Here is an 18,538-nt window from a genome sequence, read left to right on the forward strand (position 1 = left end):
ATGTATTCGCAGATGACCTAAAAATAGATCATTCAATATCTCCTGCGTTGATTACAATCATCTAGAACAGGGCTTGAATAGACCTGAGCATTCGGTATCACGAAATAGACTACCCTTCAGTATACAAACACACTTGTTTCACATATGATACGAAAAACGTTGTACATTTCTTTATAGAACGTGTATCTGATTCTCCAAGATGCATCAATAAGAAATAGTATGAAATAGCCTAAAACTGTGCAGGTTGAATCAGATCTCACATGATACTGTTTATTGACTTAGCCTATTTTCTCGCTCGTACAAACAAGTACACTTTAATCCTCGATAGTTCTCGTTGGTAAATAATAAAAGTAGTTGATAATGAAAATAACTGTGGCAGGGAGAGGAGGCTTTCGGATCCGTTTCCATTTCTATGGGAAAGTTGGCTTATGAAATTGTAATGTCCGTATCCAAGAAAGTTTGCTCCGTAGGACAGAAACGGATTCGTACCTATGTAACGTAGGTATATCGGATTCTCTGTGCTGAGAGGCGGGGCATCATCCAACCTCGGCTAGATATCAGGTGCGCCGAAACGGTAGCGAAACCAGGTCAGAAGAGGGACGACCGACTAAATTAGAACAACCGCGAAAAATGATTCACGTTCCTCTCTCACTCTGTTTCTTATTCGGTTATAATAACGCGTCCAATTATCGCGTATTTCTCACGGTTGCATCTTCGCTCTGTTTATACTGTTATCAAATTATTTTCATATCGAACACTCGAGTTTGCTCGTAGTTTTAGTTTGCTTTTACTGTAAACTTAACTGAGAGTAACTAACGAGGTGGAACATTTTGTATCTGTTTCGTACGTTTACAATAATACAGGATATTTTTATACTCGCACTTTCGTTTTCGCAAATTTTATTATAAACGTTTTATACGAAGATTAATTGACGAGACGTAGGAATAATATTTGGTTATCGATCTTAAGAAAACATGAATAAACTCGAAGGCGTGAATTAAGTTAAGGGACGATGAAAAGCGTGACGGTTCGGTGGATACGTTCGTCGGGAGCGAAGGTCGACCCTAAAGCTTTGGCTGACAGCCAACAACCGGCGGCGCGCCATGCCAGCTTCTCTAAGGGGAAATAAATTCACGGGCAGCCCGTGCCTTCGTTTTCAGCTGTTCCTGACACCGACGCGAACCGTGCCACACGGTCTCTCCTCTCCTCCCCCCCTCGTCCAACCGATTTAATTGAATTCGATCCGATCGGCCATTCTTCTTCGTTCCCCCCTGCCACGACGTTGCACTTTGCCTTAGGTCCGAGTCACTTATTCTTTGTCTTCGTCTCGAGGACGCTATTTTAGTAACGCTCTTCTCTTTGTCTCACGATTCCTTTTTCTTTGCACTACGTCACGTCTCTCCTCGCTCGTCTCGTCAATCATCGAGAATTTATTAATTAAGAAATTGCATTAATTTTTTTGCATATAATTTGCGCATAATTTAATTAATATTTTTCAATATAATTTGCGCATAATTTAATTGCATATAATTATATAAGCCAGACGTGTATTCGTGTTTGAATATATTTGACGTGGAATTATTTACTGATCTTTTCAAGAATTCCCGGATTTTATTAGAAACCCGGGAGGGATCGGGTTTCTGCACACAAAGACGCCGCGGGAAGCCTTGGAAATTGCGTACCCGATGATCAACGGATTAGCGATCTCCTTTCACGTCGATCAAACCCCCTCCCCTTCTTTGCAACGAGCATATTTTCCGAACTTTCGATTCAACGAACGTCCCTCGAGTACCATAGAAATTGCGCGACGAAATAATTATCGGTTTTTTTAATTGAGAAAATCGCGGATGACCACCGTGGCAATTTGCTCTTTAATCGCTACGGCCGGAAAAATGTTTATTAACCGGGGAAAATTGCGAGCTCTTTAATGACCGTTCACGCAACCAATCGGTTTTAATCTTTGAATAAAAAATTACGCGAACCGGTCGCTTTGACGCGGCATTCAAACTTTAATTGCTCGTGTAGGATCATTATAATTTTAATCTTCTCGTACGAAATTCTCTTTATAATTCCTTGTGAAAAAGTATTCAGAACATTTAGGGGATGAACGTGTTTATACAACAGAATTTTCATACATTCTATTTCTCGTATGATTCACTATGATTGCACCACTTGGTCCGTGCGGTACAAGAGGGTGCGACACAGATGAGCACGCGTCTGTACGTGAATTAAAAGAAACATGAGTAGATGGTTGGTGGTTGATTAACGCGGCGCACGTGCGACTGCAGATTTCGTCAAGGAAAGAGGAGGCCTTACATTACAACGTAACCCTGAACTCGCCGGTACATCGATCTACCGCAATGCAACGGGGCCGGAGAAAGCTAAGCCGAGAGAGAAAGAGAGAGAGAGAGAGAGAGAGGGAAATGAGAATCTCTAGTAACTAATAAAGCGTCTTGTGTACGAAAAGAATTTGGAGAAACGTAAGNATTATTAGCAATGTTCTTCCGACGTCTGATTTCTTTTTAAAAAATGCGTTTCTAAAGTGTACAAACTTTTGGGATTGACTATATAGCCAATACATCCTTAATCTACGCACCTAATATTTTTAATGGAACTCAAAATGAAACCGAAGGACTAAGAAATACTATTCTAGATGAGAAGACCTCTGTAGAGAATCCTTCGAGCAAAATAAAATAGAGAAACGCTTATAAAAACAGTGAATTACAATAACATTATTTTCATTAGAAACAGATTACGCGGAGGAGCGAAGTAGTTAAAGGGAAATGGGAAGCACGTTCCGCTTCGTTGGTATAACGGGAGAAGCCTTGGCAGGCGCCGCGTCCAAGAGATTATCCTTCGTTCCAACGCAACGATTTCACAATTATCCTCTGACAACCAATGGGAAGGGTACATCGAGAAAATTCGAAAAGCACACGATAACGGCAAGGAAAAGCGTCTCGTTACTCGGTTCAAAGAAATCAACAGTCCTGTTAATCGTATTCCTGTCCCCATTTCACAGACCTTCGCATAATGTCCGACGAATAAATAATGAATCTGTAACAACACCGAACGTAATAATTACACTGCAAATTTAATGCATTTGTGACAAAATTGAATAAGCAGAGATGATAAATGATACGATTCATGCATGGAACTATTCATACGTTTAAAGGGTGAAAGAAGTCCTTGTTGAAAATGTTCTCTTTTATGTAAAAGTAGTCCGGCTGTGATAAATAGATACCAACGACGTGGGTCATGAAATTAGAGACGAATATGCAAATTGTTGATGAGAAAAAGATGCCAAAACTAAATATTAGAATATTAGAAATTATGCATTAAGAATTGCTTATGACTGAGAAAAACAATTTTATAAATCCTCTGCAATTATCATTTTTGCTAAAAGTTCATTGCTTCAAATATTGGACACAGTTTTTTACTACACGTCTTAAACTTTTGGCAGAGATCTTACAATTCATACAGCCTTAGATTATATCGAGAACTATTCACTATCCAGGTATACGTCGTCGGACGTTCATCCGCGTATTACGCGAGACTCGTTCTTGTTAATTGGCTGGCTGCTGCAGTTTCTACGATTATATCAACCGTTGCCGGTTGCTATTCGTGCTGTTTACGCGAAGACGCCCTAACCGACGTTTCTCTCGCCGCTAATTAATTGCATTCACCGCGGTTATCATCCCGTCTGTCTGCTCGCGAAAGGAACGCGATTGCTTAACGAGTTAATCGTCGACCATTCTTCGAATGATCGATGACAGAAATTATAGAAACGTCAAACGTTTCATCATAACATACATACAGGAATCAGCCGTCTGTTTTAATAAATGAATACAACAAAGCGTTTATAAATTATAATATTCCTTTGAATGATTCATGATGAATTCAAATTATCAAATAATAAATTATTTTCACGATGTATGAACCGCGTTTTTGTTTCAATGCATGAATAAAATAAATCATTTATAAACAAATCATTTATATCGTCCTTTGAATGATTGACGACAACCAATTTTGACGAAACTCACAGAGTTAACTACTAACTCACTTAGACCTACAAGAAACAAGTTTCCAATTTTTATTGGAAACCCGAATAAAAAACTTGAACGTCGCCTCGTTTACTTCGTAGCGAATTAGACTTTGCAACTTCTATAGAGAATCACCTTGTCTGGTCCACTATTACAAAAGTTATTCTAGTTTGTAATGTCCCCGGATATTAACAGGACGTGTCCGTACAATGGCACCTGAAATCATGTATGAATAAGATAATTTGCGAGTGAAATAACGGAGCGTAATTTGTTTTTGCTGAGCAGAGTTCAAGGTGGAAAATCGTGGTTCAATTAGGTTTCGTAACGCGTGAATTTGTGGGGGTTGGCGAGGGGTTTCTTGGTTTTTCACTGTTGAGAACTGAGCGACCGGGTCAAGTACGAGTACGCGCGTGGTCTGACCGCACGCTGGCCTCCTGCCTCTCGTTGCTGAATTAAACATCTGGCCGGATTCGTGCATGCTCGACACACACACACACACGTATACTACATCTAACCCGCCCCTGGAATCGGCCGCGTAACCAGGAAATCGTTACAACCTTGCTCGCGCTGGTTGCGAATTATCGCGGCGGGTCGCACGTTCTCCGACGGGGAGGAATACGTTTTTTTTTCAAACTCATTGAAATCTTCTAACGAGGAACGTGACGCTTCGAGATGGAACTCGTTAAACGAATTAATTCGCGCGGACGGGCCGCTCTACGAAGCATAGAACTCGAAAACCGGGCCACGAGTGGCTTCCACTTTCACTGGGAACGCTATTACGCGTGTGGCTAAAGCGAATACGTAAATGGGAGATTAATCATTGTCGAGTGAACAAAGGAAAGAGGAGCCTTTACTTATCGAATAAAACCTACACTTATCGTCATTGTGTATCAACATTGCGCATTATTAATTAGCCCCAATTCGAATCTCTCATTCACAAACTCAGCGTTTGATAAATCTAATACATTTTAAAAAGACGACATTCACTATTATTAGGAATGTAGATAAAAAATTAATCTAGTATCCAGGAAGATCCAATTTAAATTCCTCTAATTTATAAAATGATATAAAAATCTATTAACCACCGAAGGAAGTTTCAAAAGGAAATTCCTGTCTTAAGACTAAATCCTGCGACTCGCAGTAAAACTAATAAAAAAGTAGAACTAGTTTAATACCGCATTGGCGAGTTGATAAATCGCGTAAGCCTATATAAAGCGTGGAATCGATAGACAAGTATGTATTGTAAAATGTTCATTGGAATTTTGTAAATTGATCTTCAGTGGTGGCGGCGATAAGTCCTCGGTTGGTGCTTTTAGCCCCGTTAGCGTCCGCATGTGTACGCGGCACGCGATTGTTCCGGTTTCCCATTGATATTCATGCACCGAGCGAGCGTTTCGCTATTTTTCCCGCTCGCATTTTTTTCTTCCTATCTCTCTCTCCTCTCCTCTCGACTATCAAACGCCGTCCACTGATTACTAGGCATATCCCGTTTTAATCGATCCGATGCGCCACGCTGTTTTAAACACCGCCTCGGGTATCAATGGTACCAAAGCGTTTTACCCTTTATTTTTAACCGGTTACCTTGTACGTAAGACTCGGTGACAGAAATTAATAAACAACCGACTATACTCGCGTACGGTTCTTCTATCTCAATTCTTCTGGTTTATATAAAAAGAAACAACAGAGTATCAATGGTACTGGATTTACTTCTTCTACGTAGAATTTGATAAAAATTGATAATATTCTATCTTAATTTTGTCAGTTCGTATAAAAAAGATTTCGTGCTCGGTTTGTATTACCAAGAAAAAACAGCTGATCGAGTAGGTAAAAAAGGACTTGGCGTGTGCGAAGACATTTTTATCCTTCGTATGCTCACAGCGAATGGACTAACGCTACTGGTTTGGTCGATCGGTCACGGAGACGTGTTTAATGTCACTGGCAGAGAACGTCCGCGGTGATCCCGCGACCGATCGTGCGAGTGACATTTCACTCCGGACGTTTCCATTCCGAAATACAAATGAATAAACAGTAAAATCATTTTAGAGAATAAAACTAGTCTATCGACCATGTTCAGAGATAGAAGATCCAGTGAAATTTTTATACCATGCTGAATTTATATAAAAGGGCGAGAAGATATATACGATTATCCGTCAGCTGATTATACTGGTGTTGATTATTTGAGGATTTCATGAATGTAACGTCGCCCGTCCGTCGCCCCAAGTGTGACCGGCTCCTGGAACGAGCGACGGTATACCCTCGCCGCGGCGTTCTCAGAAATAAAGCAACGTCAATGGAGACAAGAGGAGGCTATAAGAAAACGAGAGAACAGGCTCTCTCTCTCTTTCTGTATTCTGTTTACTATTGTTCTAAAAGTAGACATCGTTCAAGGAAATCGTATACATATTTCTTTTTAGAAATCTATGTACAAATACTAAATACCACGTTAGCACATTGTCAACTGTTGCAATTGATCCGACGACCTATTATAAATTAAATAGATCACACTGAAGTTCAGTAGTAATAGCTCCCTGTGTTCTCTGTTTTAAACACCTTTGCTCAAATATTGAACAAGTTTAAGTAATGCATTAAGAGGAACGAGGGTACATACGTATGTACATACATATAAATCAGGTGCTTACCTCGCCGCGTTTACCCCGTCGTCGCGATCACCCAGCTCCGCGTCCACGGCACAGAAATCACAGTTCACGGGGTCGTGTGTCTAGAGGTAAACTAATCCAGGACGATCATCGGACCACCGGAGCAGCGAGCACACTCTGCGCCAGCTGTAGCAGCAGGGAAACGCGGACGACGATGGATCGCTCGTTGAACCAGGTGCACTGACTGCCAAACGCGGCTATCTACGAGTCGCGCGACATGGCCCCCCGGCACTAGGTCCCCTGGCTCTTCTTCTTCTTCACCATTCAGGTCCAAGCGTAACGAGTTCTGATCTGGCTCGAACCAGGCCGACGAAAATGATATGTTTCGTTGATCGGTGGGATCCTTGCCCCGAGATTCGACCGCTTCCTCCTTAGGTTTCGGTCTTTTTTTTTCACGTTCCAAGGGTGAGAACTTATCGGTCGATCTTCTAAACTAAAATTCCGGCACGACACACGACGACGACGACGACGACGACGACGACGACTCCTCGACTCTCTCGCTCTCGCGCTCGCGCTCACACACGGCTCCCGGTGCTACTTGGCCAGAGTCACATTTTAGTGCGACACACACGGGTAGCGGGTACGCGCCGTGGGGCTACGCTCTCTCTCGGCTTGCCTCCGTCTCTGTCCGCTCCCTGGCCGGATCCTCCGAACCGCCCTTATGATCCCCGACCTCCCACCATCCTCCATCTCCCACTGTTCCACCCTCGAACCCCTAACCGATGCCACACCGAAGGGGTGGTTCTCGGGGTAGCGACAGCTACCGGCTGCTCTAGTTATTCCATTGTTCCAGTGGTCGTAAGTCGATCCCCTGATCACAGGTTCATCCAATCCCACTGGCCATTTTCGAGTCTCCTAAAAGAAAAAAAAGAGAGAGAACGTCAGAACAGATTAGATTTACAAAAGATCAGTTCGAGGAACATTTAATATCACAGAACATGATTTTATACTTGGAAACAGGTGTTTAATTAAATGTTATCAACGTGAATAGAGAATGAAACGCGAGAGGGTGGACTTAAATCTATCGCTAATACCCCTGAAACGCCCCCGCGTTGCTCTGTCACGGTTCCCCTCCGCGGGCCAATAAAATCCGGTGGTGTACGATCACCGGGAGCACCCTGTCCCCTCGGACGTTCGACAAATTTCCACCGCAAATAGCCAGCAATCTGTGAAGATTAGAAACGTTTTTGATGCTGGGAAGAGATCAATATCGAGAACCCGCGACCGCCTACAACCCTTGATATTCGCCTGTTGTTAAACCTTAGACATCTTTGTCTGGATTTAATTAATTAAGAAGTGAGGATAAATCCCCTTGATAAGAAGGAAGAACAAGTTTCTGTTCGCTCGAACGAATAACCGCGAGAAAGACGGAGCGTTTATTTGCATTGCCAAACGGGCAACTGTAGCGAAACTGTCGCTTTGGAAGTTAGTCGACGCGGTTGCCGGCGGTAGTCGCCCACCCTTAGGCCAAGAGCAGTTTACTCCTGGCCCAAAATTCGCCCCCGTACCCTCGCACGATTATCGATTGGCCAAAGTTCCAGGGCGAAGCGTCAAACCGCTTGAAATATTCAGTCGAGATTCCTGCCCGGCTTTCGAGGAAGAGTGATTGTCCTACGGGTAATTAAATTCCAGCGACGTGTCGGGGAACGCAACTGGTAACACGTTTGAATAACGTGGCCGTCGAGTCGACTTTGAACAATGCCAGATCGAAGTACAACGACACAAATTCATTGGGTAAGGATATTCTTAAACGTGGAGAATCGAGACTGTATGTAAATACAGTGGAGCCTTAAAATGATACGCGTCTGCGCTACCCCTACGAAGAGGATTGCTTGTCCCCTTCGTCGAACTACCCCTGCCATATCGCGGCTTCGAAAGCACCCCCGGCTCAATGGTCTACTGTACGCAGACGTGCTATCCGGATATCCATGTCTATCTATGTAGACCGTGTCTGCTTTTCTGCCGCTGCGCTGGTTGAATGGACAGGCCTTGTTTTGATCCGTAACCCCGATCTTGTTATAGATCGCAAAATATACACCTACTCTGTATTGTTGTACCAAAAATGCATAGAGCGGTCGTTCTATATTTCCCAAACGTCTGCAAAATAAATAAAGACTAGAAGAAGAATCTTTTTTCTGGGACAACGCAATGTCTCGTTTAATACGCTCGTTTAAGGAAATTTAGTTTAGGTATTTGTTTTTCGAGGGTATACGCAAGGGAAGATGCGAGAGCAGCGCGCGATCGATAGATTTCGCTGTGGTAATTATAGTAAACGCGTTGAATTATTCCTGCCTGGAGGCTCCTAAGTCGAGCACCTCGAGAACTATGCGAGGAGGACGAAACAACGTAGCCGTCCCGTTCCGTGCCAGCTTTCACCCTTAACGCGACGTTCCCCACAGTGCCGTACTCGTAAAGAAAACGAGGCTTGGACCAATCAGAGCCGCTGGCCCGATAAGGGAAACCCTCTATAAAAACGATGATCGTTGTATCCTTGAATCAAGAGCAACAGATAAAACCGCGGCCATCGTCCTGGTCCAGCGATAAAAGGAAATGAAATTGTTCAAGGGTGATCAAACACACGCTTGAGACTAACTTCTAGTTTATCAACCAAGTTACTCTGTCAGGGATACGGTTGATCAATTGGAGAACTTGGAACAAGAACAACCGCAGATAACTTGACCTTTTGTTGAACAGTACAAATTACGATGGAACGTATAAACGGCAGTCGAATTTCACGTGCAATTTCATGCTACCAGCAATGGTACTCTGAGAGATATATTCTGACTGTTGCGCTGAACATTGAAGTAGAAGATCAAGACACTTTGCTTCGCATGTGTTTATGGCAACAGTCACAAAAATCTCGAGACTCTATTGCACTGTGAGAACTAAGAATTCCTGTCTTGCTATTATGACTGACAATCGGGTTGATCGTTTCTTGCTTCGAGCTCTTCAATTAAATCAAATTCAATTGGAACATGTTGCGATCGTGGTTTTGGTTTCACGAAACCTGCATTGGTTTCAATTATCATGAACCACAAACCGTGAAACATTCGAGTTTCATGTATTGTGAATAATAAATTAGTATATTAATTATACAAACTGAACCTGCCTAATTTCTATTTCTGTTACCTCACCTGAAAGAATTATAAAATATAGAATTGTGGTTTCTGCATTAATGTTCGGATTCACTGATAACTGCTGATAATGAAGTACATACATTAAACTTCAGAATCGATGCATAGAACGTTTACAGAACCCTGTACAGACCAGATATAACTACACCCCTGATTCCACCCCTATTCGTACCCCTCCACAAATGCTGTCCACCCTACTACGAAAGGATTCTCCTATTGACGTTCCACCCTCTCGACGCCCCCCTGACGTCCTTTCTAGCACACCCACGCGTACTATCCCTTTTGCGTGCCATGGTTCACGTTCTGACGTAGCGGTATTACGTCAGGACGACCTCGTACGCCGACGCGTCCCACGATTTTCCAATACGACTTACAACTCTCACTCTTTCAAACCGAAAATAACCCTGTCCACTGAACCATCGCATTCGCTTTCGAAACTATTGTCTACGCCTGTATCTCCGTTCATAAAAGCTCACACGTTGATTGAAGCTTTGATTAAGCATCGTTGATAGAATTTTAAGCTTCAATTCAGCGGAATTTATCGCTTACAATTCTCATACCTAACTCTTTTAAACCAAAAATAATCCTGCCCACGTAATCGTATCCGCTTTTGAAATTATTTTCTACTCCTGTGTCTCCATTTTTGAAAACCCCCACATAAATTAAGAGTCAATGATAGAGTTTTAAGAAAACGCAATTGCGCAAAATGTTCGGCTTTGCATAAGGTTAATACGCATTTTACTCGAAACAAGAAGCTTGCATATTCTTGCAGTAATTTAAGATTGTATATTGATTGTAGTACTTACAGTTCGTCGAAAATCGAAGAACAAGACACTAGCACATGAACATTCTTGAAAAATCTTTAAAAACTGTGAAGAAACACTGGACTGACTCGACGCCGGACGTTACGAATTCGAACTGCGTGACTAACTTCACGCGATATACTGCAACACTCTCGATGCAGCGCCTACAACGCCATCTAGCGCCAATTTGATTCGATAGCGGACGATGTTTCCGATGAATTTAATATAAATATAGATTTAAGTATTTTGAATAATACTCAAGCTAACAGCTCATTTTACGACAATAATTTTATGTAAAATGAGATAAATATACTGTATTTAGTTCCGCGGCATTTTTAAATTCTTAAAACTCCTCAAATTAAATGTTGAAAAATGTCTAACCTCAACTGACTGGATTGTTCAATTGAAGAAACATGTTTCGTGCGGCGATAAATAAAAGACTGATTTGTGCTGCGTTTTTTCCGTTCAGTTCCTCGAACGGGAATTCGGATATATCCACCTTACAGATTTACTATGACAAGACGAAGGACTTCCTGATAAAAGAGTAACCTACATTCATCATTGCTACATTTTTAATTGTAGAATTTAGATAGAATTTCTATAAAAATCATCATCTATTTCTTAAACAAATATTTTAACAGAAACGGAAGTCTGACAAATGAGGCACAATCTGTGGTGAACACAACAGTGGCTGGAGTTGGAATAGGATTTGCCTTAGGGGGATTGTCTAAGGCAAAAAGTTTCCCAGCTGCTCACAAAGCAGCGAACCAAGCAACTCTGTACAATCACAAATTCGATGCAGCAAAAGAAATGAGTAATAAAATGGCTCTGCAAGTTATAAAGGGTGGTCTTCCATATGGCTTGAAGCTTGGCTTCTTCTGTTTCATGTTCTCGTGAGTCAATGGACTATTTCTTTCCACGTTGGAATAATTATTCTGTGACTAATTCCATTTTCATTTACAGAGGCATATCTACATTCTTGTATGCGTATAGAGGGACATTTGATGTACTTAATGGTACACTTAGTGGAGCTATAACAGGAGCTATATATAAGATAAACATGGGATTGAAGGGATCGATCGCAGGTTGCGTTGTAGGCTCGATGTTAGGTTGCTTATATGGCACCGTCACGTCTATCATATTATACGTAACCGGTGTGGATATGCAGGATCTGTACGAATCCAGCGGGAAATTCATGGCAGCAAGACGAGAGTATGTTTCTATCAGCGTCGAATTCTCAAATACTTGAAACTATCTTAACTGGATCTTGGGTTTTAGGAAAATAAGACAGAATTCGATAGAGTTTAGAAAAGAGGAAGACTCGCAATTGAGGGCATGGTACGAGCAGAATAAAAAGTTACAATCGGAGGAAGTAAAGCAAGAAGCGAAAGCTTGAGACACTCCGAGTTCAACGACAAACTGATATGTTTTTCAACATAATTTGTCTATTAATTCGCGTGACTACCCTGTAATTACCACGTAACACGTTGTGTAATAATGTTTGTACAGACACTAGGCGCATACAATAAGAGTCATTGTATATTTATCTAGATATTTAACTTGAATAAATAGAAACATCATCCTGTAACGCATATTGTCATTATAAACAATCCTTATTTACATCCTGATTAATACTTCGTGTGGCAAATACCCATAAAGCGATCATTCGAAAAATTGAAAAATCGTAGTTACAGAATAGGCCTGATATATACGAAAAGGAAAACAGTTCACTCAATCTTCTCTGTGATGTAAAGGAAACTAAATGTACACACGTATATAAACGGTTTCCAAACGATAAAGAGTATAATACTATGTAACGAGGAATAAAAGCGAAAATAAAACTCACACTCGACAAAAGAGGAACGGAAGCGTGTACGTGTGTGGATAGGTGGGTGCGCACTTATACGTATGCATTTTGTTGGATCAACAAGTTTGAAAAATATATGTACATATATTTTCTTAGATCTCTTGATCCGAAGTTCCTAAATCTTGGACCTTGGTCAAACGTTTTGCCCCTCTGCCTGGTGGACCCTTAGGTTTCGCGAATTTTGGCTGATGCAAACTGATTTTCGGGTGCAACTCCTCTTGCAAAAACTCTTCGTTTAGTTCCCTTCCGTCATCTATCTCAAGCTAAATGAACCAACACAGTTGAAACAAACGGGGAATTATTACATTGCATTAGAAACGAGTGAGGAGGAGGAATGAAATGAAAGAGTCGAGAACAAAACAGAAGAAATCTAAACGTCGCAGGCCTATTCTGTAAGCTGAACGCGTATTAAACGTATCTTAAATACATTAATTGTAATTACATACCCAGTCTGATTCACCGTGACCTCCTTAGAGACCTATTGAACTCTAGAAACATCGTACGTTACATCTTCCCGTCGACGATTGAACACACAGACAGAAGCTGTAGGATTATAATCGCATAATGCTTTATTTGTAGCGTATTTAGTATTGGCAAGATATACAATTTCGCTTTATTTCGTTTGTAACGGGTCTACAATTATTCGCTAACAGATTGGAAACGAAATTACACTAAAAATAGAAGAGAAAACTTACAGAATAGGCCTGGTACAATATCACTGTAAATTGAAATACGCCCAGGCTGTAATAGTGTAATATGTGCGTGCGCGTTATATCTAAATATGGAACACATTTCTCATTAATAATTTTTTCGTTCCCTTTTGAGCACTTTGCGAAAAGCTTTTCCTCTTTCTTCCTCGTAGCTATACATATATGTATATATATATAGAAACGTGTGCCAAATTCTATATCCGCTTTCCTACACGTAAAAATAGAAGACTAAGGAGGAACTTAAGCCGGAATAGTTTTTGCAAAACTATACGAAAAATAAAAGGATAAATTACGAGTATATCCAAAGATATGAGAACTCATTTAAGGATGTGATACATCCTTAAAAAAACAAAAACAAAAAACAATAGCGACGACGAGGTACGATAAATCATGAGCTACTCATCGACGAAATAGTACGACTTGTTTTTCCTTTCCGTTTTTGATCGACGGATGAACTGTTAAGAATTTGGCGCACTTCGCATTTATCCATGTTAAAATTAGGCCAAACTCTTCTCGACAAGTTTGCTTGCTTTTGCGTCTTGGACGAAAATTTTTAAAAAGTTTTATAAAAAGCTACGAGAGTTTTTAAAAAAATACAGATCACGAAAAATAGAATGCCTCTCGAATATCTGCTGTCTGCTGTCTATTTAGATTACAGTCCCATTCGCTATACAGTTTGTACGAGGAATGTTTCGGAAGGGGATAGATAAACTTATCACAATTAACGCTAGCAAAATATTCATCGATCGGAATCGTTAACACGACGACCACTTATATAACTCCTTATCGGTTTACGTATTTAAAGTAACGGAATATCGATGAAACAATCAGCAACTTGTATGGAAGATACTTTGAAAACATTTCTAATTGTATAAATTTGAACACTGAATAGCTTCTCCTTTTTGTCGATTATACAGCCAATGGGACATACCAAGATCAGTCTTCGTACATTATATTTGTGGAATCTAATGTTTTGTATCATTTACAGTAGTACGTTGTACGTAGTAGAACATTATATATATATTTTCTTATATATATAATATATATATATATAATTTAATATTAATAAAGTAACTAGTATCATCACTAGCTTGTGTTCAAAAAATGATAATTGTGCAAAGAAAATATAGCCACGACAATCGGTTGTCGCGATTTTGCACGTTTTTATCACTCGCGGTCCTGCTCGCTCTTTCTCTCTCTCTCTCTCTCTCGCTCTCGCTCTCTCTTTCTATATCTTCTTATTTATAATATAATCATTACGCAGGGAAGTTGAGTGGCGTCAGCTAACTAGAGCACATGGAATTTTCCTTAACTCTCTAATAAATCACATAAGTTATGCATTTACGTTTTTCTTTTACCACAGATATTTTGTTTGAAAACGCTCTACCTCTATTATTTATCACTAATCCCTATACAAGACAATTTGAATGAATTTGAAAGTCAAGCCTTCGTTTCAACGTATCGTAAAAAGGAAAAAGAGGAAAACTTAAGACGTAAGATATCACTTCTCAATGGACTAGGAACTAATTCTCACAGTCGGCTCACTGGGTTTTCTTTTAAACATTACGTATAACGTAGGAATTATTATACAAACTATGAAACGAGTAAAGTACAAAGGAACTTACACAGAGCTGGGTACAATGCGTTTAGATTGATTAAAAAAAAAAAAGTATAAAGAAAAGGGATATGGAAATGCTATGGAAGGCTTCACTTTCAATGCCAAGCAACTGAATCTCATGATTTGTTCATTCCTTATAGTAATTCTCTGTAATAAACGATTGCAGTGTGGCTTAGTGGATCAACAAGAACTGGCATTTGTTTGCGTTATCAAAAGACGACCTCGAGACGAAAATTTTGCCTCTCTTAAAATTTAGAAAAATACATCGTTTGGTCTACTCTGCGTCGCTACGTAGATACACGTATCACCACCGACCAATTATTATTATTATTATTATTATTATTAGTGCTAAATATCAATAAATATATCGGTAATCGATTAAAAAAATCCTCTCTGATCAAGGCGCGCTTTAAACTCTTTCATCACCTTCGACAACAACTAACGATATCGTGGGATTTCAAGAATTCTGACTTAACGAAAAACCGATTACACCGCATTTACACTAAACGACACATCATCGAGCAATAATATCGCGTTTATCACAAAATCTCAGAATTCGCGAAGGGAAGATATCGAATTCAATTCAGTATGTAAAACACGTGGAAATATATATATATATATATTTCGTAACACGTAAGAAACGTTAATGGGCATGGAGGCAATGGTCGAGCGTTGGTTCGGTTAACTCAACACGCAAGATCTCTTCTGCTTTGACTTTTTCTCGGTAATAGATTGAGGAGGAGCATAGGGCGTCGACGGAGTTGCGGGAGTAATCGCGGCTGGTTCTTTTATCGTTGGAGGATCTTCCAGCATGTCTGGCAGCTCCTCGCCGCTATTTACTTCCAACTAGGATTCATCGTCAAATTTTTTTTTTTTTACATTCGAAACAAAAAAAAAGAAAAAGAAACGCTTTATTTGAATGTTAATTCACAAGAAAAAGGAGTGAAATCTAGAAGCGAAAAAATACTGCGAAACGAAATACTAAAATCAGCGACTTTGGAAAGAATAAAACAACGGTTAAGAAAGCGTATAGATTCTAATACGATTTACCGGTTTTAAACTGATCCTGTGTTAAGACATTCATGCAGAAACAAAGACAATGAAAACCAAGTAAATTAGAAGTATAACGTGGTCCATTGCCGAATAACTATTATATCAGTCTACTTACTTTTTTCGTTATGGTCACGCCGTGCGATTGAATTAGTTCTAATAAAGGCGCCTTGCACGAGGAGTACAGCATCCTTTCCTTAATACTGCAACTGTATCCTGGCATGCTGTAGATGAAAACTGCAACACCGTAAATAGACATTATTGATCGCGGCCTTGACCAGTATTATTTTTATCACTTACATACCTATATGCTCCATGTAATCTCCTTCGTGCGTGTGTTTAAAATTATAGAGATGGTATCTGGCAGAGTCCGACGGGACTTTCGTTGGTAGCTTGTCCAGGGAAACGTCGCAAGCCATAACTAGGTGGATCTTCTCTTCTTCTAAATCGATTTTCAACTGTACATATTCGTGTATACCTTTTCCGAGCTCCGTGATCGCTTGTTTTGCCTCGTCGGTCAGAGGGAAAGCGACGCCGCTCAGTGTCTGGTGTCTCGTTTCTACGCTGTAGTCTGTAGTCACCGTACTCTTCTTAAGCTCCGCTAATTCTTCTTCAGCAGTCGTTAAAGGTGCTGGGGCAGCATCGTTTCTCTTATATTTATGATAGCCCTCTAACGTTATATCCTCCGGTACCGTGCCGTGCAGTTCTTCCTTTATAGAGGCAGTGCCAAACTCTTGTTTCAATGTTGCCTTGGTCGATGCATACAACATCTTTTGTCTGACTGGTGCAGTGTCAGGAGACCAGGATATAAACAACCAGTCGTATCCAGAATCGGGGGACTTGCTATCCAGTCTGTATAGAATGTATGCCGGTTGATTCTCTATGATTAAAGGTTTGATCATCTTGTCGTAATCGTCTTGCCACTTGTTCGCTGGTTTCGACGAGGAAGCAGGTGTCAGTTCCTCTAATGAAATATAATATATATGCATAGTATATAATAGCAGGTGTCAGTAGGTTTAAAAGAATAAATATATACCGTGTGTACAAAGGAGAACGCTTACCGTTTTCGATGGAGACTTTCAATACTCGTATTTTCCCGTCCCGGCATTTGGCGAACAACTTTTTGAGCGCGTCGTTCGCTGAAACCAACAATTTCCTACGTCATTAAAAACGAACGAGGTTAAGCTCGTAGATAGATCTCTGAAAGATCAGACTACTGAGTAGAATAAGTTGTAACAGTAAAATGATAAACACCTTTGATTCCCGTTTGATGTGACATGATCCGTGAAGTGTAATCGGTCTGAAAGAATGGTAGAAAACTGGTTGCACTTCCCCCCGATCGAACGAACGATCCACCACCACAGGCGGAACGTGTAAATGACTAGAGGACTGGAGAGGAAACGGGAAAAAAATCGAACTGAATCCGAAATCAGGGGAAGCCACGGACACGATCTATTTCGTTGAAAACTGTTTCACCGTCTTCTTGGCAACAAGGGATCGCGCGTCACGCCAGTGAAACGCTGACGAACGATCTGTCAAGAACTGAACCCAGTTCCAGTTTATGATTTTTTTTACAGTAAAAAAGGGGTGGGGGTGTACGTAGAGAGAGAGAGGGACCACGAATAATTACGTTCCAATTATTATCGTACACGTAATAAACGTTCAATGCTCTTAATAAACGTTTCCTAAATTTAACACGAAATTCTTGCCCCTTCTTTATCTTGAATTAGATGTAACCACACATAGCCACAGATCTGAATCTAACGTCGACCTTTGAACCTTGTCTGTCAACACAACATCGGACACTCGAAAGAAGGTATTTCCTGAATCAAATTACGTGAAATTATGTGAACAACGATAATGCAAAGGAACGATGAATTAATCGTATTAAAAGTTTACTCTGTGCCATCGCGTTCGATGAAAAACGAACAGCGAAAGTTTCGAGGTTGAGGCTTCGGTCTAACCTGTACTCGTTAAAATGATTACAGAAAAATGGCAAGAAAACCGGATTTGGAATTGCGGGTAGCGTTCTGGCAGTTGCACGACAAAATGATCGACACTCAGCAGAAATTGAAGCTGGCGGATCTGCAGATCGACAAATTGAAGCGATCGAAACAGTTCGCTGAATTAACGATGAAGGAGGTCACCTCGTACCCGAAGAACACGAGGACGTACGAATCCGTCGGCAGGATGTTCCTCTTGGATAGTATGGAGAACATCAAAGCGAATCTCGATAAGCGGATGAAGACCGCTGACGAGAAGGTGAAGACCTTGGAGAACAACAAAGCGTACTTGCAACAGAACTTGAAAGAGTCCGAGAACAATATCAGGGAAATGATCCAACAGAAACAGAACAAAGAGGCGAAGAAATAGGTTCTATTAAAATTGCTTGAAACGATTTTATACTTTAGTTTCTCATCACTCATTTAATTCTATATGTCATGAATAAAATGATTGCTATTTTAATTTAACCATAGCTAATTGTATTTGTATTTACGATATTCTATTTATTATCTATGTGTTCACCAATAAAATCTTTTGCTACGAGTACGTCTGAAATCTGCTGAAACAACGTTGAGAAACATGGGGCAACAAGATCCGAGAAATATTTAATTCCTGTTTCTATTTCAAAGCGATATTTGTTGCCGGGATCAGAAAG

General features: G+C 40.5%; 4 protein-coding genes across 6 annotated transcripts in view; 2 read left to right on the forward strand and 2 right to left on the reverse strand.

The window, feature by feature from the left end:
• Positions 1-10,725, reverse strand: part of LOC108622594 (cationic amino acid transporter 2) — a 30,435-nt gene extending 19,710 nt beyond the window's left edge. Inside the window, exons 1-2 of the mRNA XM_018020555.2 lie at positions 10,638-10,725; positions 6,680-7,552 (exon numbers count right to left, since the gene is read on the reverse strand). The gene's annotated coding sequence lies outside the window, so the exon portion shown is untranslated. The remainder of the gene's footprint in view (positions 1-6,679; positions 7,553-10,637) is intronic.
• A 92-nt stretch (positions 10,726-10,817) lies between these two features.
• On the forward strand, positions 10,818-12,222 carry 140up (RPII140-upstream gene protein). The gene is made up of 4 exons (XM_018020531.2): positions 10,818-11,178; positions 11,276-11,527; positions 11,598-11,846; positions 11,913-12,222. The coding sequence occupies exons 1-4, from the start codon at positions 11,048-11,050 to the stop codon at positions 12,028-12,030; spliced, it is 750 nt and encodes a 249-aa protein (XP_017876020.1). The 5' UTR covers positions 10,818-11,047; the 3' UTR covers positions 12,031-12,222.
• twf (twinfilin actin binding protein) lies at positions 12,156-17,420 on the reverse strand. Of its 3 annotated transcripts, XM_018020530.2 has the most exons (6): positions 17,134-17,420; positions 16,941-17,018; positions 16,184-16,843; positions 15,998-16,116; positions 15,880-15,895; positions 12,677-12,764 (listed from the first exon to the last, which is right to left on the reverse strand). In XM_018020530.2, the coding sequence occupies exons 1-6, from the start codon at positions 17,156-17,158 to the stop codon at positions 12,760-12,762; spliced, it is 903 nt and encodes a 300-aa protein (XP_017876019.1). In that variant the 5' UTR covers positions 17,159-17,420; the 3' UTR covers positions 12,677-12,759. The 3 variants fall into 3 exon arrangements, with proteins under 3 accessions (XP_017876016.1, XP_017876019.1, XP_017876018.1); XM_018020527.2 differs by lacking the exon at positions 15,880-15,895 and having other exon boundaries at positions 12,156-12,764; XM_018020529.2 differs by lacking the exons at positions 12,677-12,764; positions 15,880-15,895 and adding an exon at positions 13,048-15,675.
• Positions 17,421-17,508: 88 nt separating this feature from the next.
• On the forward strand, positions 17,509-18,429 carry Pfdn1 (prefoldin subunit 1). Its single transcript, XM_018020532.2, has 2 exons — positions 17,509-17,695; positions 17,868-18,429. The coding sequence occupies exon 2, from the start codon at positions 17,872-17,874 to the stop codon at positions 18,250-18,252; it is 381 nt and encodes a 126-aa protein (XP_017876021.1). The 5' UTR covers positions 17,509-17,695; positions 17,868-17,871; the 3' UTR covers positions 18,253-18,429.
• The last annotated feature ends 109 nt before the right edge of the window (positions 18,430-18,538 follow it).

This window comes from Ceratina calcarata, unplaced genomic scaffold, assembly GCF_001652005.2.
Source record: "Ceratina calcarata isolate Rehan_Ccalc_2016 unplaced genomic scaffold, ASM165200v1 scaffold229.2, whole genome shotgun sequence".
Taxonomy (NCBI): domain Eukaryota; kingdom Metazoa; phylum Arthropoda; class Insecta; order Hymenoptera; family Apidae; genus Ceratina; species Ceratina calcarata.